This window comes from Lithobates pipiens, unplaced genomic scaffold, assembly GCF_037356315.1.
Source record: "Lithobates pipiens isolate NorthernLeopardFrog02 unplaced genomic scaffold, aLitPip1_a1.2 Scaffold_19, whole genome shotgun sequence".
Taxonomy (NCBI): domain Eukaryota; kingdom Metazoa; phylum Chordata; class Amphibia; order Anura; family Ranidae; genus Lithobates; species Lithobates pipiens.
Genome location: NW_027507764.1, coordinates 562,336,849 through 562,358,774, shown reverse-complemented (window position 1 = coordinate 562,358,774; position 21,926 = coordinate 562,336,849). Strand labels below are relative to the sequence as shown.

The 21,926-nt window shown below is 42.9% G+C and overlaps 1 protein-coding gene across 2 annotated transcripts in view; it reads left to right on the top strand.

Annotated features, from left to right (window-relative positions):
- The window catches only part of ADCY8 (adenylate cyclase 8), a 437,831-nt gene that overhangs the window by 240,668 nt on the left and 175,237 nt on the right, over nucleotides 1–21,926 (top strand). For both annotated transcript variants that reach the window (XM_077493354.1, XM_077493353.1), the window contains exons 5-7: nucleotides 1,827–1,954; nucleotides 14,887–15,045; nucleotides 19,493–19,763. In XM_077493354.1, coding sequence (XP_077349480.1) covers nucleotides 1,827–1,954; nucleotides 14,887–15,045; nucleotides 19,493–19,763 — 558 coding nt within the window. The remainder of the gene's footprint in view (nucleotides 1–1,826; nucleotides 1,955–14,886; nucleotides 15,046–19,492; nucleotides 19,764–21,926) is intronic.

The window sequence follows — 21,926 nt, the reverse complement described above, 5'->3', positions numbered from 1 at the left end:
ACAGTGCATCTAAAGTCAAAGGAAAAAAATTTAATATGTTGTGACCTACCAGTCCTTAGATGAGGCAGTTTCTTTTTTTCAGGCTTTTTTTTCTATTTTCATCACTTTATTTTCATTTTCCACTGATGATTTCTAAGCTACCGTGCTATATATATATATATATATATATATATATATATATATATATATACACAATATACCAGTGATCAATAATAATGTTGAATTCCAGTTTAGCACTAACCATAAAACTGCTCTCACCCACCTTCTAACACCTACACTAACTACCCTGTAGAAGGAAGATGCATATACTTACCTATTCTCAGGGTACTCTGGTCTGTTCACATGATCAGCTCCTAGCAGCCAGCTTCAGAAGAGAGGTGGGACAGCCGACAATGGATGCCCCCTAGTAAGCCTGCGGATGACATCACCGCCCCGGCATTCCATTTGCTGTCGGTGCTCTCTCCTCTCCCCCCTCCCCTGAAGCCGGCCACTGTGGGGATCACATGACCAGACCAGAGCGCTCTGAGAATGGGTAAGTATAAGCATCTTACTTTTACAGGGTAGTTATTATAGGAGTTAGAAGGGAGGTGGGAGACGTTTTAAGCATAGCTAGTTATGGACTGGAATTTCACTTAAATGTCTGCTTTTTTTCATCTCCGTTACATGATGGGAGAGATTAGTAATTTACAGAAGTAAGTTAACACTTCCAGTTCAGCTAATAGTACATGGCAAGGGCACAGTATTTTTGACAAGATCAATGGATATTTTCTGTATTTGCTGGAAATGTTCTTATTAGCCTGAAATAAGAAAACAGTTGTATCCATCGCATCTAGTGCCATGTACACATGATCGGAATTCCGGCCAGAAAAAGACAGATGAGAGCTATTCATCGGAAAATGCGACTGTGTGTATGCTCCATCAGAATTTAGCTGTCTGAATATCCGCCAGCCAAAAAATGTATAGCATGTTCTCAATTTTCCCCACGGAAAAACTCTCTATCGGAAATTCCGTTCGTGTGTATGCAATTCCGACATGCAAAAAATCACGCATGCTCAGATTCAACTACGAGATGGAAGCTATTGGCTACTGGCTATTGAATGTCCTTTTTCTATACCCGCCGTACATGTTGTACGTCACCACGTTCTAATCGATCAGAATTTGGTGTGACCGTGTGTAGGCAACACAGCTTGAGCGGAATTCCGTCGAGAAAACCATCAGAGCTTTTACCGACGAGAATTCCGATCGTGTGTACGCGGCATAAGGGGTGGAAAGCTGCAATGTATTACATTTTTGTTCTTGAGTTTAGTTATCCTTTAATATAAGTATCTTTATCAGTGGTGTCCTTTTAGTGACATAAATATCTCTTTTGACCCCACCTCCCCTTCCTTCTTAATTGTGATCATGAGAATTATATATTTGGACCTAGTAGATATTATATTCACCTCTTCCCACTCCTGGATTCCTAAGTAAAAATGTAACTTCCTCTTCTGAGGAATGATCTAGCAGAGGAACTCAACACAAAATAAAGATTGTTAAAATAAAAGTGTCAATATTGAATGACTGGGGCTGGAGTTATGAGAAAAAGACCATCAGTCCATGAAATGGTTGCAAACCATGTCATGCTGCGACTGGGAAACTCTAGAGGTATACCTTTGCAAAACTAAAAACAGTTCTCAGTTGGTTGAACCCCAGCGTCTTTGAAATTGCAAAAATCAGGCCAAGAGCATCTACTCTCTATGGAGAGCTTTAATATGCAATTTACCATATCTATTCACTAAGCTTGGTTTCACACTGTTGAGTCATCTTGTGTTTCTGTTTACTTGTAGGAACATCACTGCCTTAGAATTAAGATCCTAGGTGATTGCTATTATTGTGTATCTGGCCTTCCCGAACCTCGACAAGACCACGCTCACTGCTGTGTGGAAATGGGACTCAGCATGATCAAGACCATTAGGTAATTGTTCATTTTTTTTTCTTGCACGATTCTTTCAGGTTAACTTTGTTTTCACAGCTTGGAATAAAAATGAATGGAAACCTGTTATTCCCATAGACCGGATACATTATATTGGGTTACGGGCCTTGTTCATCATTAATTTAATAGGTCAGGGCGTTGCTTGGGTTGTTGCCAAGGGTTTTCCTTCACTGTTCCCTTGTTATGCTGACAGCTGTCAGGTAAAGGAGCAGTAAGGTCACATGATGGACCACAGGTCTCTGTCTCACTGTCATCTTGGAAAAAGGAGAAACGGAACACGGTTGTACAGAAGGGTAGAACAGCTTAGATGAGCTGTGCAAAAACATATCTAGCAACACTCCATCTGTCATGTGCAAACAGGAGAAAAGTTTCAAGCAAAGTAATGACAGAGAGCATTTTTTTAAAAAGAGAACAATATCGTATGTTTTTCTGCCCTCATCATCTCTGGGATTTTACTGTTTACTGTCTTGAGATGTTGTTGGAGGGTTGGGGAACTGGAGACAGCAGACGGACTTGTATCACAATATGAGTATAGGTGTCAAGATCCAGATCTGAACCTGTGACCTCTGCAGTTTCTGGCTGTGGCTCTTTTTGCTGTGCCATAGGAGATGCTGGGCAGCTCACTGCCTGATTATTTGGAAAATCTTTGTATCTTTGTATTTTTTTTCCGGTGAACCTTGAACTCTTTGCTCCTCCCACAAACTACTTATTTAAGCCATGTCTCTGCACTTTCTGTTTGCCAGAATATTGTGCTCTCTTTCCAGTCGATGTCTTGCTGCTTTGCATACCTACTGCTATACTTATATTCACTACCAATTGTTATCTACCCTCGGCTTATTCAGTGACTATGCTTCTGCCTAATCCCTTCCAGCTACTACTCCTTACTGTCTTTTTGGCTTGTTTATCGACTATGCTTCTGCTTGTTCCCTACCTGCTTCATCCAGTACCAGACCCCCGCTATTTGTCTTCCTACTGGGGCAATACATAGGGCCGTGACCTGGCATTAGCATGCAGTGAAACACATCTCCACCATCAGCAGCTCTGGTGAGGACTGGAAAAAAAAAAGAGACAAAATTTGCGCTACAGAATAAAAGTGAAACCTAAAGATTATTTTTTATATAGATGCTGCAGTTCAAATATATACCAAAGAATTATATATATGTGTGAAATAGAAAAAAGAAAAAAACTGCGCAATCCCTAATATCTCATATTAGGATTTGGACATCTCCCCCAAATAAAGTGAAGAATAAACATGTGCAATATTACATGAGAATACCATACACATCAAACCTATTATGTGTCATACTTTACAAACCACATATAGTGATAAATCTCTAACAATAGCACTAGAATAATGTTATTAAATGCATAAACAGTGAGTCTCAATGATAACAATGCTCAGAATAAACACAAAAATTAAAAAACGTGCATAAATGGTTAGTATGTCCTCATTATAATTATCCTTGTGGGAATACAATGGAGCAAAATTTAAGTGCCGTTGCACTATGCATCAAAAACCATCACGTGTCCATAAAAAAAGTGCAAGGACTCTGAATTGTGTATCAACGTAGAACAAAACGAAGTGCACCACCACCAAAAGAATAAAATTGGCTCCTTACCAGATGCCTTAGTAAGGTGCGCTTATTCAAAGATCAGGTCAAGATATGCATCACGATTGAATCGTCCAAACCCAATTCCGCTTTGAGGCAAAACTCGGTTGTATTTCAACGGGAAGGCAAATGGTTCACCATAGAAAGGAAAAACACTCCATATAGTGTAAAACCATTTATTAAAAATAAAGTAAAGGGAAAAATTGCACTTACAGAATTAAAATGAATACAGGCATATCACCAGAAGGAAGCGTCGGCCGATCGCAACTCCTAAAGCGTATCCCAGTTCTGCTGTTATTCTAGTGAGGCAAAAACATAACGTGTCACACCGCCCTACGCGTTTCGTGATAAATCACGTCGTCTTGGGGTACGGGTGACACGCCATAATGCCTCCATTTTATAGTTAAGTGTGGTCCAAGCCACCTCCTCCATTTTGACAACGAAGCCACACTTCCGGGTGCGCACCGGAAGTGATGCGTGTACGGGTGTTTATTGATTCATACCTTAATAGTGTTCTCCCCGCGAGGGCTAAAAAGGGGACCCAAACTAGATGGAACAAACTCTTCCACCAAACATCGAAGGCTCGGAAATCAGGCTGTGAGGACTGATTGGTGTTTAGACCCTGAGCCTGTGTCATCCGCTGGTGAGATCTGCTATTATATTTATCCCGGTAACTACTACATGAACCTCTCTACAGCCACTGGCCTTTGAGCCTGATCCCAGACCATGGCAATAGGAATATGGTGCACTCCAAATGGTATTAAACTTTTTGAGTGTTGTAGTGATATATCAGGGTTGGCGCCATGACGAAATCCTAAACGGGAATGTATATCACCAGCACAACAGTAGATTTGATGATTAGAATGATAAATATATAAAGACAGGTGCCAATAAACTCACATGCATCCAGCGGTGTTACAGAGTAGTAGGTGAGGGATTATTTAGGTGCCAAAAACTCAAGCCACACAAATTGTTACATATGTCATCATCTTTGTTACATGTATTACATTGCACATACACAAACAAATTGAAAATGATGACTTAGTTTGAAAACCTTTGCTCATCAAGGAAGTGATTTCACATGGACTTTCACAGTCATATCAAATATCATCACATCCACAGAGCTTGTCGCCTTCAGAGTACCTTCTCAAATGGGAACATGATTTGGGTATTACTTTTACAGAACAGCAGAGGGACAGGGACAGAAGACTCGCAGGGCCTCCATCTCTAGTAAGATCTAAGAAACTGGATACAAAATCCTAACTAGATGGTATAGAGTGCCCAAAACCTTACATCAATTGTTCCCACAGAGCTCCTTGTTATGTCAAAGAGAGGTGGACTCCATGCTCCACGATTTCTGGTCCTGTCATGGTCTTAAATATTTCTGGTAACAGATCAAACACTGGATTCAGAGGTTTACTGATACCCAGATGCCGGATGATGCAGCTGCTTTTCTGTTGCATTTGACCCCCATGTTCTTGAACTGTTACAAGCTTCCCCCTCTTGCATTATTTGGTGAATGCTGCAAAGGCATGTATCCTACTATTCTGAAAACAAACCACACGCTCTTCAAATTAAGATCTGGTTTGCTAAGATCAATGAAGTTCAACTAAAGGAAGATCTCGTTGCTGCGACACACCATAGAGCGGAACGGGTTAGTAAAACTTGGTTTTACTAGACAGGATTTACTTTCACATCTGCATATCTGGATTTTCTGGGTTCTCAACTGTGGCACCCTTGACCGTTCCTTTTGAGGTGATGCCTTTGACCCCAACAGACTTCCTTGATCCAGCTCTACTCGGGCAGAGCTCTCACTTTCTTTTCCCTAACTCCCCCCCCCCCCCCCCTCCTTTTTTTTTTTTCTTCCTCTTCTCTGACTCTTTCCTTCCTCCTTACTTTTCCCTTCGTTCTCTTTTTTAGTCTTTTTCCATTTGTACTGAAAAAGTTATATTGGATAAAAGCTCATCAGAGGTCCTTAGGCAAAGGGAGCTACACAGCTACTGTTTTTAATATACCTTATATCTGCTGGTCTATCTGCCGTGATTCTACTGTTGACTTTATTTCTGTACGTGTACCATGCTCCTTGCTCATGCTGCTTGATGTTTGTGGGAGCCTGTAGGCCCCGATAATCCTTGTGTGACATAAAAACAGATGTCGTAGTAGTAGTTCTTATGTCTCTAGAACATAAGAACACATATCAACGCGATTTGCCTAATTGCCCCCTAACATGGCTATATGGTATACAAAAGTCCATTCACTCATTTCTTTTTTTCTTTTTTTTGCTTTACTAATCAGAGAAAGGTTTATTAAAGATTAAAAATGTCCAGAGCAGGCAAATCGGCATTGAGAAGTAGGATATTGCTTCAGATACCCACATTTGGTCCAAAAGTTACAGGATAAGGCAGTAATGCTACAGTAGTGTAATGCAACCTCTTGTTCACAAACGAAGTGTGTAACATCAAATAAAGTAATGATAGAAGTAAAATACAGGATTCATTACATGATTCTGTGCAGTACTGGGTCTATAGGTGAAAGGCCAAGAGTATATAACCAGCCATCCCATACTTTCTCAAGTTTGGTGCAACAACCCCAATGTAAGTAAATAAGGTGCTCAAAGCATAGAGTAGTACCCATATGATAGATCCATTACTGGGGAGTTGGAGGGTTCTCAGACATTCAGTATTGTAAAAACTTTTTACTGGACTGGAATAGTGCCCTAGAAATTGCTTCATTAGTGTGTTCTTGTGTCACTACTTTGTCTAGGATAACTAATATACATTGCTTAGGATCCCGTTTAGCATCAGTGTGAAAGACTCCAGTAATTGTACCAACAACCATGGCCCAATATCTATGAAGTGTAGCGCAACCCCCGGAGAGCCGCTGGTGCACTTAGCCCCCCCCCCCCCCACTTAGAGCACATATAGCCAGGCACATAGCATTTTCTTCACTCCTCCAATGGCTCAAAGGGACTGCCTAGGGGTGTCTTTTTAGGGTTTTATTGGAACATAGAACTTGGATGGGGTCAGGGAGCATGGGATACCCCAGAACTGAACTACTAGGAGGGCGCCTTAACTATATTGCTGCACTGTACAAAAATGTCCCACAGATTCTCTAATGCTGACGGTGACTATGAATTCTCCCAGGGACCAAAAGCTACACACAGTCACTGACTCTCCAGCATATGGACCATCTAGTAATGCAGCCACAGGATCATCATTTTTCTCCTTCTGAATTTCACTGGGCACTTCATGGTGAGGGAGATGCAGGCTCACACCACCATAGGACATTTGGACACTCTTTCCCCCATCTTCCTCCTGGTTCTCTCAACTGGCTCAAATTGATTCTTAGCCCTTGTACACACGGTCGGATATTCTGATGGACAATGTCCGATAGGACCGTGTTGTCGGATAATCCGACCGTGTGTGGGCTCCATCGGACTGTTCCGACGGACCAAGTTTTCCAGCTGGGCTATAAAATTTTCCGACAACATGATCCGATCTGACTTTGTCCGATTGTGTGTAGAGAATTCCGATCGGACAAAGTGCCACGCATGCTCAGACCAAATTCCTAGATCAAAGCTATTGGCTACTAGCCTGAACGTAGTCCCATCGTAACGAAATTACGCCATCACGTTCTGAACGATCGGATTTTCCGACAACTTTGTCCGACCGTGTGTATGCAACAGATTCGGACAAAATCCGTCAGACAAAATCTAATGGATTTGGTTGTCAGAATGTCCGACCGTGTGTACAAGGGCTAAGACTAAACTTGCAAATAGGCTTTCCAGCTAAGCCTAGCTGGGACCTCTGTGTCTTCACAGGGGCTCCTCTGGTGCTCCTGCTCCGGGGGTCTCCTCCAGCATGACAGGACCCAGGAGCACACTGCCCCTGCCTCAGGCTATTTATGAGTTGAGAGTTGAGTTTCATCTCGATATAGTGTGGTCCTTTATCCTGAGGGGTCCCGACATGCTTACAAGCACATACACATACTAGGGCCAATTTAGAGACAGGATCTGATTAACCTACCAGCATGTCTTTGGCGTGTGGGAGGAAACTGGAGTACCTGGAGGAGGCCCACACAGACACAGGGAGAACATGCAAACTCCAGGCAGATGGTGTCACAGTTGGGATTTGAGCCAGCAATGCTATTGCTGCTGGGTGAGAGTGCTAACCACTACACCACTGTGCTACCCCACCACCTACCGGGCTTGCCTCCCCATGGATTGGCTGGATTCCCGTGAATATTCAGCCTACCCACAATATCTTCCTCCAACTATAATTCCAAAATCCTCTAGAATGCAGGGGAAAGTAATCAGAGTAGAAACCTGTGAGATACTGAGTAGGAATAAACAATCAATCCTTACTTCACTGATTTCAGGGTAGCTAACTAAATTTGCCTCACACTTCTATAGGTGGGTGCTACACCAGCTTGGGACAGCACCAAAGCATGTGGATCGGTTCCCATGATCCCTGTGGCACTTGCCACAAACAGGGTCCTGTTGCAAACCCATTATATAAAGCTTAAGAGGGGTATATTAGGAAGAAACTCAGATAGACCGATTGTAAAGCAATTTTCCACTGATCATCCACTATGGTATCCTCATCAGTGTCCCAATTCCTCAGTGCCCTGCATGGATAGCCCTCCAAATAAGCATTAGGAAGTTTATGTGGTATTTTGCATAAGGTTAAAATGGGGGTGGGAGAAAGATGCTAATCATTAGGGAATCCTTGGGCCCTCACTGTATGTTTGCATTCATTTATTTCTGATGAGTTTCACGTTGCAAAATCTCTATGTATGGTGACAGTCTCTATGCGTTTTGCTGTTCGTTATGTCCAGGGGAACAAGAGGCAAACTGAGTTAATATCAAGCAGGTGATTATACATACAAATAACAGTATGTATCCAAACCGGTGGAGGATCTGTAGCGGTTCCAGTGTCAAATCTCAAGTTTCTATAAAAGTATCCAAATATCGTACTACGTGTAATGCACGTTGTACACACGGTCGGAATTCCAGCCAAAAAAAGACCAATGAGAACTTTTCACCGGAAAATGCGACCGTGTGTATGCTCCATCGGAATTTAGCTGTTCCGAATTTCCGCCAGTCAAAAATTGATAGCATGTTCTCAATTTTCCAGACGGAAAAACTTTCTATCGGTAATTCCGATCGTGTGTATGCAATTCCGACACGCCAAAAATCACGCATGCTCAGATTCAACTACGAGACAGAAGCTATTGGCTACTGGCTATTGAACTTCTTGGCGGTCGGAATTTGGTGTGACCCAGTGTAGGCAAGTCAGCTTGAGCGGAATTCCGTCGGAATTCCGCCTGAAAAACCATCAGAGCGTCTTCCGACGAGAATTCCGATCGTGTGTACGCGGCATAAGTTGAAATGAAAATATTCCCCGTAAGGCTTCAATACAGATACAATGTGCATAATCAACAATACCCCAGTCTATGACAACAGCTTTCTGACTTACCGCCACTGGGATGGAATAAACAGTGTACCTTGAAGAGCAATCTCCCTATGGCAAAGCCACTCAAAACCCTGGAAATCTTCCAATCAAGGGGTGTAGCAATCCACATAGACAATGAGGAAAATAAAGGCTGGAGGGGGAGATAATGGAATGGAAATGGGAGTAGCTGGCTGTACCTTGAATAGGGTCTATGGATAAACAGCAGAACCAGACACATAGGTTGATATAAGTCGGCCCCACAACAGGAAATTCTTAGCCAGATGTTGCTGGATAAATATAGACTGGTGAGGATTCAACACACAAGTCCCATATAGCATTCACTGGGCAACATATAGCTGCTGTACATCAGTATGCTCACCACTTCATGCCTCACAGAAGGGTGGGTTGTTGAAAATCCTCATGCTGTGTGCAGTCCATGCTTGCCAGCACCTATTCCATAGTCCAATAGCCCAGAGTGATTGATGTCCTACAAAGCCAGCCTGCTTCCCAAAAGTTGGCCAGGGTGGGCAGGTGAGTCAGGCAGGGTCACCAGAGTTGTGTGGTGACATCACGCTGACCGGTTTCGTCCATCTATCAGAGAACCCTCCAGTGCACTCCTTGTGCCTCTTACTAAATACCTTGGACTGTCTATTTTCCAAAAAATGGGTCATTTGGGTGATTTTTATCATCATCGCTTTAAGTGATGGTGACCCACATTAGGCATGTCATTTTTTTTGGGGGGGGGGGGAGCGGATACCCTCTTTTTAGAGGAATCCAGAGGCATCCAGCTCCCACTTCCTCCCATAGCTCCACAGCACCGGAAGGAAGTTCACGTCTCCCCACTCCCTCCCTGCAACCTTCTGGGACCTGTGACATGTCCCAGAAGGTTGTCCGGCCATTCACAGCGGGCAGCGCAGCTCACACCCACCGCAGCAATGCCGGCGCCGTGGAGAGGAGGGGGAGAGGAGCGAGGCTTCGTACGTCCGCATCGCTGGACCCTGGGACAGGTGAATGTCCGATTATTAAAAGTCAGCAGCTACACTTTTTGTAGCTGCTGGCTCTTAATATTTTTTTTTGGCAGGACTCCACTTTAAAGAGGAAGTAAATCCTCTGGAAAAAAATAAACACCCTGCAAGACAAAGGCATAGTGAGCTAGTATGCATAGCATACTAACTCATTATAAATTACTTACCTGAGATTGAAGCCCCCGCAGCGGTCCTCGTTCCCCCACCTCCGTCGCCGCCATATCTCCCGGAGTGACTTCCGAGTATTGCGGCTCTGGCCAGTCGCATGTGTGCGGGAGCCGCCACTAACAGCACGATCACCGTTAGAAACGGCAAACTCAGTGTGCCTGCACCGTAGACATCGGTGCCTGTCTTTTGCAAATATCTCCTAAACCGTGTAGGGTTAGGAGATATTTCTTGTACCTACAGGTAAGCTTTAATCTTGGCTTACCTGTAGGTAAAAGTGGTCTGTAAGGGTTTACAACCACTTTAAGAGACAATAGGCCATCAGTAATTCAGGACTGATCCATTTTCATTTGTATACAGTGTTGCATGACCACGCAATTGCCAGTTAAATTAGCTCAGTGCTGAATTCCCAAAAAATGGCCTGGTCATGAATGGGGTAAAACCTTTCGAGGCTCAAGTGGTTAACAGACCAAGCTGTTCAGCATAAGTGTCAGTTACAGGGGTTCTGACAAGCCCAAGCCATATAATACTCCCGTGGGTGCTTGCAATTGTAATTTTTTTATTCATATGGTTTAAACATTACTCAAAAAATAAATAAAATCTGTTGCTGTAACTGAATCAAAAGTCTTAGGACCTTTACTGTTATCCTGTTACAGAAGTAGAAAATTTACGGATCTCCTGGCAGAATCAACAGTTAATAGAACTATGTTTGGGCTCCTTTACAAAAGCATGAATAGTGATCCACAGTGGAAATAGCTTTTTGGAGGGCCTTGAACATTTTAACCGATAACAGCCTGAATCACTGTTGCCCACTGATTACTGGGTGATCTATGTACATTGCAGGAACTTTAACAAACTTTGTGGCAGATTCTTACCCTTTGTTATTCTGAAGAAATAGCTGTTTGTTTGCCTGTGTCCATGTGGAATGCCAATCTAATGGGAGTGTCTTTAACCACTTACAGACTGGACCATTTTGCTGGTCAAAGACCAGACCATTTTTTACGAATTCGGCACTGCATCGCTTTAACTGACAATTGTGCGGTCGTGCGATGTGGCTCCCAAACAAAATTGACGTCCTTTTTTTCCCACAAATAGAGCTTTCTTTTGGTGGTATTTGATCACCCCTGCGGTTTTTTATTTTTTGCGCTATAAACAAAAATAGAGCGAAAATTTTGAAAAAAACACATTATTTTTTACTTTTTGTTATAATAACTATCCCCCAAAAATATATAAAAAAAATTATTTTTTCCCTCAGTTTAGGCCGATACGTATTCTTCTACATATTTTTGGTAAAAAAAATCGCAATAAGCGATTATTGATTGGTTTGCGCAAAAGTTATAGCGTTTACAAAATAGGGATAGTTTTATAGCATTTTTATTAATAATTTTTTATTATTTTTTTTTTTACTAGTAATAGCGGCGATCAGCAATTTTTATTGTGACTGCGACATTGTGGGGGACCCATCGGACATTTTTGACACATTTTTGGGACCATTGTCATTTATACAGTAATCACTGCTATATAAATGCAGTGATTCCTGTGTAAATGACACTGGCAGTGAAGGGGTTAACCAGTGGGTGGCAGTGAAGGGGTTAAGTTTTCCTAAGGGTGTGTTACTAACTGTGGGGGGGTTGGGCTTTCATTTAGTGAACACTGATCTCTGCTCCAATCACATGGAGCAGAGATCAGCGTCACTAGTTGCTAGGCAGAATGGAGAAATGCTGTTTACACGGCATTTCCTCCATTCAGCCGTCCCGTGAGACGATCGCGGTATGCCTGCGGCGATCGAGTCTGCGGGTCCCGCGACCGGACTCACGAGGGTTCCGACCAGTGCGGGAGCGCGCCGCCGCTGGCGCGCTCCCGATGGCAGGGCGGCATTGAAGATTGGACGTACCTGTACGCCAATATGCCTGCCCGTCCCATTCTGTCGACGTACATCGTCGTGCGCTGGTCGGGAACCGGTTAAAAATGATCAATTAATTAGTTCTAATTAGGAAAGCTGCATCCCTTTAGACGTGATTTCTCTTTGGGAGAATCTCACCAAAAATTCAATTTTTGTTGCAGGGGATGCCCAAAATCTGACTTGTATCTTAGTGCAGATTTCTGGGAAAATCAGTGAGCCAATCACACAAGCAGGAATGACATTTCTTGGGGGGCGTTCTGTACACCACCCACGTACAGAACGCCTCCAGGTGGTCATATTGCATTTTACAGAAAATTACAGAGCTGCAGATTTAAAAGGAAAGGTCATTTTTAATAACATTTCCTTACAATATCACTTGTGTAGCCATTGTATATGTTATATTCATTTTTCTTTCATTTGCTATTTTTTTCCCATGAAAGTGGAGTTACCCTTCAAGGGAGAGTAGTTGGGGGGGTAGTAACAGCCTGGGGAAGTCAATAACATAAACTGTAGGTGATTTGTGAGATAAAACCTTTAGTGATAAACATAATTATTGATTATAAAATTAGCAAATTACACATGCCAAATTAAACAGGTTAGCATAAAACCTGAAAAGTAGGCAACATGAAACTGCATTTGTTATGAGAAAAGCCTCAGTAAACTTGTGAAATCTATCTCCAAAACGTTCAAGCTTAATTTGCTTAATTTGAGAAAAATGTGTAGATGACGTCCTGATGACGTGAGACGTTGCTGACGAAATGCGTTTAAAGCTACACTATGAGGAGCTCTCTCTTTTGTCCTTGACATATATGATTTGTAAACCTTCGTTGATGGTTATATTGTCTTGGGCTCCTCCATTGGAGGATACATCCTTTGCTACCCATGCTCTATATGACCACCTGTAATGGGTGTCATGTCTGTCCGGTGAGTAGGATGTTTGGCTAGTACCTGGTAGAAGAAGGCACCATAAAAAATGTTTCACATTTATCAAGAAGCAATCTCACTTTCACTATTGGAGACATCTGGTGGTGGTTTATGGACTTTTATATATATCGTTATTCAGTACACAACTAGGTACACTGCATATGTTTGTTTATAGTTAGAAGCGCAGTATGTAAAATGTATTATAATATTAACTTGAACATCTTTATGGGTGAGATATATAAAAATAGTAGCTCATCTGCAAAGACTGAAACCCTTCCGCCTATCTGGACCCCTTTACAAAGTAGAGATGAGCTGATGGTACAGATGAAGGGCTTTGTTGATAGAATGGAAATAAACAGGACAGGAACAACCTCTTCTTGTCCCATTCTTAAAGTGGTTGTAAACCCTTACAAACCACTTTGACCTACAGGTAAGCCTAAATTAAGGCTTACCTGTAGGTCCAAGAAATATCTCCTAAACCTATACGGTTTAGGAGATATTTACCCGAAGACAGCCACCGCTGTCTACGGCGCATGTGCCGTAGACACCGGCACGCAGGCGCACTGGGCAGGCCGCAGATCACGGCGATATGCCGCGAGTGTCAGCTCCCGTGCGCATGCGCGGGAGTGACGTCATCGCGGCTCCGGCAAATCACAGCGCCGGAGCAGCGATACCCGGAAGTCGCTCCGGGATACATGGCAGCGGAGAAGAGGAAGACGGAGGACCGCTTCGGGGGCTTCGTTCTCAGGTGAGTTATTCATAATGAGCTAGTATGCTATGCATACTAGCTCATTATGCCTTTGCCTTACAGGGTGTGTTTTTTTTTTTTTTTTGCCTTTACTTCCTCTTTAATTGAGATCAGGTCGGACATGAGGTTGTTAATGTTACCTCTGGCAGTGTAGTGCAGTCATATATGTAGAAAGGCCTATTTTTTTCTATGGTAGTGAAGGGATTTATTACTAATGCCGGCCATACACGGTTCGAATTTAGAAAGATTTTTCTTTCGAAAATCGTATCTAAGAATTTTCATATGAATTTTGCACCATTAGTGGGCTGTAGCAACAGCCGATTTTCGTGTGGAACTCAAATTTGAGAAATCGGACATGTTGGAAATTTTTTGAAAAACAAACGATTTTCTAATCAATGATGGGAGAATCGTGCGAGAAATGTAATAAGTAAAGAAAATTTACGGAGAGAAAAGAAGATCCCCGGCCACGAAAATTCTTTTCTGTAGCAACATGAAATTGAAGGCTTGGTCGTCCGAATTTCGAAAATCAATGGTGGCGCCATCGGATTACAAAAAAAAAGAAATTTTCTGATTTTGAAAAGAAAATTTGTTCGAAATTCGACCGTGTATGGCCTGCATTAAAGTAGAGAGTGCAAAATCTGGTGCAGCTGTCCATGGTAGCCAATCAGCTTCTAACTTCATCTTGTTCAATTAAACTTTGCAAAAAAACCTGGAAGCTGATTGGTTTCTATGCAGAGCTGCACCAGATTCTGCACTCTCCAGTTTCATTAAATCAGCCCCAAGTCTGAAGCCAAGTCTATGGAAAGGAGAAGACTCCTTGATGCACCACTGCTTCTTATAGTAGACAATATTTAGGGCGTTGAAGGTATTATCCCTCGCTATTTTACCTGAAGAGAACCCAACCCGATCAAGGCCCACAGGAGATGGTAGAAATGTAAGCAATTTGTTTGCCAAGATTTCGGCAAAAATCTTAGTATCTACATTTGTTGAGCGTATTTATGAAGAAGTGAGACAGAAGTGATAAAATGAACAAGCGAGATACTGTATAAAGAGGTTCTACAGTAATGTTTACCTTTTAACATGCAGGTATGTGAGATCAAGGACCAAACATGACATTGACATGAGGATTGGAATACATTCTGGCTCGGTGCTGTGCGGAGTGCTGGGACTTAGGAAGTGGCAGTTTGACGTGTGGTCATGGGATGTGGATATCGCCAACAAACTGGAGTCAGGAGGAATCCCAGGGTAAGATATGCATTTTTTTAGGATAACTGATAAGGCAATGCCTCAACACTTCTTGTAAGTGTCAATTCTTGCCCACTCGCTCCCATGCCCCATGGCCTATATCGATAAGTGGTTGCGTGTTTGGCCAATAGAAACGTGTGGGAGAATGGAGTGGACAGGCAAGCTTCATTATTACAAGGCAGTGCCCAATCACAGCCAGTGGCATTCATGCACTGTGGGGGCAGACTTAATTTAAGGTGATGTAAGGGATGGTAATGGGATGTTGAGCTCTCCAATTAGCTGAAGTCAGAAGAAATCCCAGGGATAATATATGCATTTTAAAGGAACTGATTGGGCAAAGCTTTGGCAGTGTGGTAGTGTTGAAGCTTGCCTGTTCCCTTCCAACCTTACTATACATTCCTGTTAGTCCATCACTATAATGGGCTGTCACAGCAGCCAATAGGAAGGAGGCAGTAAGGGACAGTTACGTTTTGACACTACCAGAGAGTGTGACTTTTTGCCCAATCAGATTGGCCCAGCATGCAGGAGGTGTGGGGACACTGAAAGAGGCTAGAGGTGTACCGCTAACACCTTTTTCCTTATTTTGTAGTTAGAGTGACTTTAAAAATTGAGATGCCAATTACAAATTCCCATTTCTGACTGGCTTCCTTTAAGTTGTACAACTGACAATTTACACTTTACATAATGTACATTCACATCGGTCCCTACCCTTAAAGAGATCACAATCTAAGATTCCTATCTTACATGCATGCATTGTTTATGGGATGTTGGAGGAAACGGGAGTATCCAGGGGGAACCCATGCAAGCATAGGGAAAACATGCAAAGTTCATACAGGTATTCTCCTAGTTGGGATTCAACCTGAGGACCCCAGTGCAAACAACTAAACCACTGTGCATCCCCACACATAACAGTGAATGCTATTAGTAGTAATGCTTAAAGCTGAATTCCAGGTATGGCATGTTTTATATTGTTGAGCCTGGACCATGTAGGTATGTATGTGTCATACCTGTGGGATCTCCGTGGTAGCCGGAACTCACTCTAGGTTGCTGCTAGCTTTTAGGTCTTGTGCCAAGCAGCTGCACTGCTGATTACTGAACACAGGAGGTCGCCCGCTTGGCATATGCGCCACTAAGAGAACATTTTCTCACTGAATACAGAATGCTCTTTGATTGGACATGGTGAAGATCGTGCTCAATCTCCCGCTTGGCATATGCGCCACTAAGAGAACATTTTCTCACTGAATACAAAATGTTCTTTGATTGGACAAGGTGGAGATCGTGCTCTTATCATTGAAAAAAATGCAAAATGTTCCCTCAATGGTACTCATGCCTAGTGACTGAGTCACAATGCAGCGGGGCAGCTGTTCGGCAAGGGGCCATGAAGCTAGTGGAGATCACTGTAGTAGTGAGGCCTTTTCAACACAAAGAAACCCTTGAAATAACTTTCCAGTCTCAGCGAATCCTTGCTAAAATGTACCCCTGCTCTAGAGGTTGCTAGGGGTTCCTTGAGCAATGAGCAGTTTCTGCCTCTCAGATAAGTTACCACTGACACCACTGATCTTTTTTAGTTATCTGTAAGGGCGTACTTCTTCCTGGTGACCACAAGTATAAGGAGCATTCTTCCCACTGATCATCAAATTTACAGTATCTCACAAAAGTGAGTACACCTCTCACATTTTTGTAAATATTTGATTATATCTTTTTATGTGACAACACTGAAGAAATTACACTTTGCTAAAATGTAAAGTAGTGAGTGCACAGCTTAGAAAACAGTGTAAATTTGCTGTCCCCTCAGAGTAACTCAACACACAGCCATTAACGTCTAAACTGCTGGCAACAAAAATGAGTACACCCCTAAGTGATAATGTCCAAATTGGGCCCAATTAGTGAGTCATTAGTGTTACAAGGTCTCAGGTGTGAATGGGGAGCAGGTGTGTTAAATTTGGTGTCATCGCTCTCACTCTCTCATACTAGTCACTGGAAGTTCAACATGGCACATCATGGCAAAGAACACTCTGAGAATCAGAAAAAAAATTGTTGCTCTACATAAAGATGGTCTAGGCTATAAGAAGATTACTGAGCTTCAGCACGGTGGCCAAGACCATACAGTGGTTTAACAGGACATGTTCCACACAGAACAGGCCTCGTCATGGTTGACCAAAGAAGTTGAGTGCACATGCTCAGCGTCATATCCAGAGGTTGTCTTTGGGAAATAGACGTATGAGTGTTGGCAGCATTTCTGCAGAGGTTGAAGGGGTGGGGTGGGGGGGGGTCAGCCTGTTAGTGCTCAGACCATACACCACACACTGCATCAAATTGGTCTGCATGGCTATCATCCCAGAAGGAAGCCACTTCTAAAGATGATGCACAAGAAAGCCTGCAAACAATTTTCTGAAGACAAGCAGACTAAGGGCATGGATTACTGGAACCATGTCCTGTGGTCTGATAAGACCAAGATAAAATTATTTGGTTCAGATGGTGTCAAGCGTGTGGGGCGGCAACCAGGTGAGGAGTACAAAGACAAGTTTGTCTTGCCGACAGTCAAACATGGTGATGGGAGTGTCATGGTCTGGGGCTGCATGAATGCTGCCGGCACTGGGGAGCTATAGTTCGTTGAGGGAACCATGAATGCCAACATGTACTGTGACATACTGAAGAAGAGCATGATCCCACTCCCTTCGGAGACTGGGCTGCAGGGCACTATTGCAACATGATAAGGACCCCAAATACACCTTCAGAATGACCACTGCCAAGCATGTCTCCAGACCTAAACCCTATTGAGCATCTGTGGTGCATCCTCAAACGGAAGGTGGATGAGCGCAAGATCTCTAACATCCACCAGCTCTGTGATGTCATCATGGAGGAGGGAAAGAGGACTCCAGTGGCAACGTGTGAAGCTCTGGTTAACTCCATGCCCAAGAAGGTTAAGGCAGTGCTGGGAAATAATGGTGGCCACACAAAATTTTGACACTTTGGGCCCAATTTCGACATTTTCCCTTAGGGGTGTACTTACTTTTGTTGCCAGCGGTTTAGACATTAATGGCTGTGTGTTGACTTATTTTGAGGGGACAGCAAATGTGCACTGTTATACAAGCTGCACATTTACTACTTTACATTGTAGCAGAGTATCGTTTCTTCAGTGTTGTCACATAAAAAGATATAATAAAATATTTACATAAATGTGAGGGGTGTACTCACTTTTGTGAGATACTGTAAATTTGATGATCAGTGGGAAGAATGCTCCTTATACTTGTGGTCACCAGGAAGAAGTACGCCCTTACAGATAACTAAAAAAGATCAGTGGTGTCAGTGGTAACTTATCTGAGAGGCAGAAACTGCTCATTGCTCAAGGAACCCCTAGCAACCTCTAGAGCAGGGGTAGGGAACCTTTTTGGCTGAGAGAACCATGAATGCCACATATTTTAAAATGTAATTCCACGAGAGCCATGCAATATGTTTAAAACTATTTTTTTTTTTTTAATCGACTAATTTCAATTATAACTGTAATATCCACGTCATCTCCCCCACTGTAATATCTACATCTCCCCTACGATTGTCTGCTTGCTTACCACTACACAGGCAGGCAGATCCACGAGCAGTTGAGGCGGGTGATGATGACGTCAGCGCACCACACACCTAGGCCGCCACCGGGTGTACCAAGATGGCCACAGCTCCGGAGCTAGACCGAAGCTGCAGCCTTTCCTATGGGCTCAATCCACGGATCGGCACACCAGGCAATCCGTGGATTGAGAGGTGAGGGCCAGAAGCAGCCATCAAAAGAGCCACATCTGGCTCGAGAGCCATAGGTTCCCTACCCCTGCTCTAGAGGAACCCTAGCGTTCCAATGGAACCCTGGTTGGGCAACCCTGTTCTAGAGGGAACCTGCAGGTATGGCACATACACACATACATACTTACATTAGCCCAAACTGGTCCAATGTAACTATGTAAAAATTGCCATACCTAGAATTCATGGTACATTTGTATGATGGTCCATGGGAAGAATGGTCCTTACGCTTGTGGTCATCAGGACGGATTACCACCTTCCAATAGCTAAAAAAAACAGTGGTGTCTGTGGGAATGTATCTGAGAGGCAGAAATTGCTCATTGATCAAAGAACCCCTAGCAACCTTTGGAGGAACCCTAGGGTCCCATTGAACCCTGGTTGAAAAACCCTGTTCTTGGATATGCCATAGGTATGGCACATACATACGTACATTGGTCCAAGCTGCACCAATGTAACTATGTAAAAATTTCCATACCTAGAATTCAGCTTTAAGTAACCTTTTTCTACTTGGTTTGCAAAATTTAATATTTTGGTTTCATGTATGGCAATACAAATTCCCCATTTGTTAAACACTGCGAAATAACAGAAGAGTGGCGGAAATTGACATTTGGTGCAGTCATACATGCTTTGGTGTCTGAAATGTATTTCCTTTGTTTTAAAGGAGAATTCACATATCAAAAGCTTCTCTTGATTGCCTTAATGGAGATTACAATGTCGAAGAAGGCCACGGCAAAGAAAGGAATGAGTTTTTGCGGAAACATAATATTGAAACCTACTTGATCAAACAACCGGAGGAGAACTTGTTAACCCTGCCGGAAGACATCGTGAAAGAGTCGGTGAGCCCGACGGATCGGAGAAACAGCGGGGCCACGTTCACAGAGGGGTCCTGGAGCCCGGAACTCCCTTTTGATAACATTGTCGGCAAACAGAATGTAAGTTCAACTTTTCTGTAATGTCAACCGGCATAAGTCACGCTTGAGTGAAGCTCTGTAATGGGAGCCTCAGAGGAACTGGATCCATCTTTAACCTTTTCTCTAACACGAAACGTCAAATCATTATGTAAACCCTCCCGAGGACAGAATTAACCTACAGAATTTATCAACAGAAATGCCAGATGTAGCTAACATATCAAAATGGAATGCCCCGCCAATTTGAACGATCAATCGTATATATTTTTAAAGTAAAATCCCCACCTTTATGAGAACATATACAATTCTGATGCAGGACAATGACTTATTTCATTGTTTGAAGGGTATTATTTACCTTTTTTTTGCTCTGTTCAGCTTATACAGAGGTGTTTGCTCTCCTCTGTGTGAAATGTTCACATTTTACTTGTTGCCGTTGGGTCTCTCGACAGTTATCCATGGGAGACTGTGGAATGTCCATGCAGTAACAACACTCTGTAGCCTCAAAAATAAAATTTAGATGCTACCTACTGTGCAAAATGGATCTTTTTAAGAGCATATGTAAGCCTAAAGTGTATATAAAGCCAAAACTTTAGCATAGGGAAGGGCTAATAGCCCTGTCCAGGTTTTTTTCTCCATCTGTGTCCCCACTGGGGAGATTCCCCTGCTCAAATTATCTCAGTGGCTATTTCCCCTGGGGCTGAAATTAAAGTATATGTGAAGATCATGATATGAAACCCAAACACTTTTTAGAAATGTCAAATAATAAAGAATTATTGTAAAAAAAATATATAATGAAGGCACCTTTTTTAATTCAGCGGTCACTTGACCAAGGCCATTCTACCCATCATCTTACTGGGTCTGGGGGGGATGAGGCTGCATTGGTAAAGATTGGGCAGTGGCATAACATAAGGGATTGAAGAGGAATTTATTATCAGTTTTACATTAAAAATCATAAAATAAATCATAGATGTATCCACAGCACATAAAAACACCCCATGTGTCACATAAAACATCCACACAGTTAATAGAGTAGGCACCCCTAAATCTAGTTTATAGCAAAACTCCTCCAGAATTCAAGAGCTGTACAAACCGGAGGAAGAAGAAATTATTTAGCCTTGGGGTGCTGGAGTCAATGCTCCTCAAGGCCCCATTCAGGCATTGGGTTGAGAGAAGGAGTGTTTCCCTCTGATTCGCTTCAACGGGCTGCCCTATGCGCGTTTGTCGCCAAAAAGAAGCTCCTGCTCCTTCTCAGGTGACAAGCTTAGCACAATTTTTAAACAAATTTTTTGCTGTTTTGGGATTTTGCCATACTACAATCGCTGCAGAATAGCACCACGTTTGAGGTACCATTAGAAATAATAGCACCAAGCTCTCATCACACATTTTGCTGCAATTTGATATCGCAAGCAGAATCCTGATGATTCCACCTGCTTTTCCAAATCACCTAATGTGAATGGAGCCTAACTGCCTACCAGTAGGCAGCAATCCAAACAAAGCTATACCAAGGTGATAACCATCCTTTATGGTACAGTGGGCTCTCTAGAGACATCTACTTCTCCCCTATTCCTCAATACTAGAAAGATCCACCCCTGTAATCATTTTTGTTTTTTTTATCACCCTCTGTAAGGCATTTTTTATCATGAGATAAAGAGATGTAATAAGTCAACACTCTCCCAAATGCAACATTGTAGAAGCTGAGGAGGCCCCACTTTGTAAATCTGGCCTTCGTCAGCTTTCTTGGTAAATGCAATCTCTAAATAGCTCTGCCCCCCCCCCCCCAGGTAAAATACATGCCCTGTCCATAAGAAGTCCTTCATAAGAGTTGTTCCTGGGAATTTGGAACACTTGTACCCTCTTTACCTCCATCCCACCAATCACAACATAACCAGTTCCCCTACTTTTCCTAAAATCTACTTTTTTTCTTAGTCTTAGCCTCATTTGAAGTGGTTCCAAAGGGTTATACGTTTTTTTTTACCTTAACACATTCCTTGCATCAAGGTATAAAACGTTTTGCCATTTGCTGTGTGCCCCCCCGCCCCCGCCCAAATACTTACCTGAGTTCTGTATCATTCCAGCACTGTGCCTGTCTTCTCTCCTCTCCCTCCACTCTCACAGGCTTGGCTGAGAACAGCAGGAGTCACTGGCTCCTGCTGTTCTCAGTCAAAGAAGAGGAGGAGCCAAGATCAC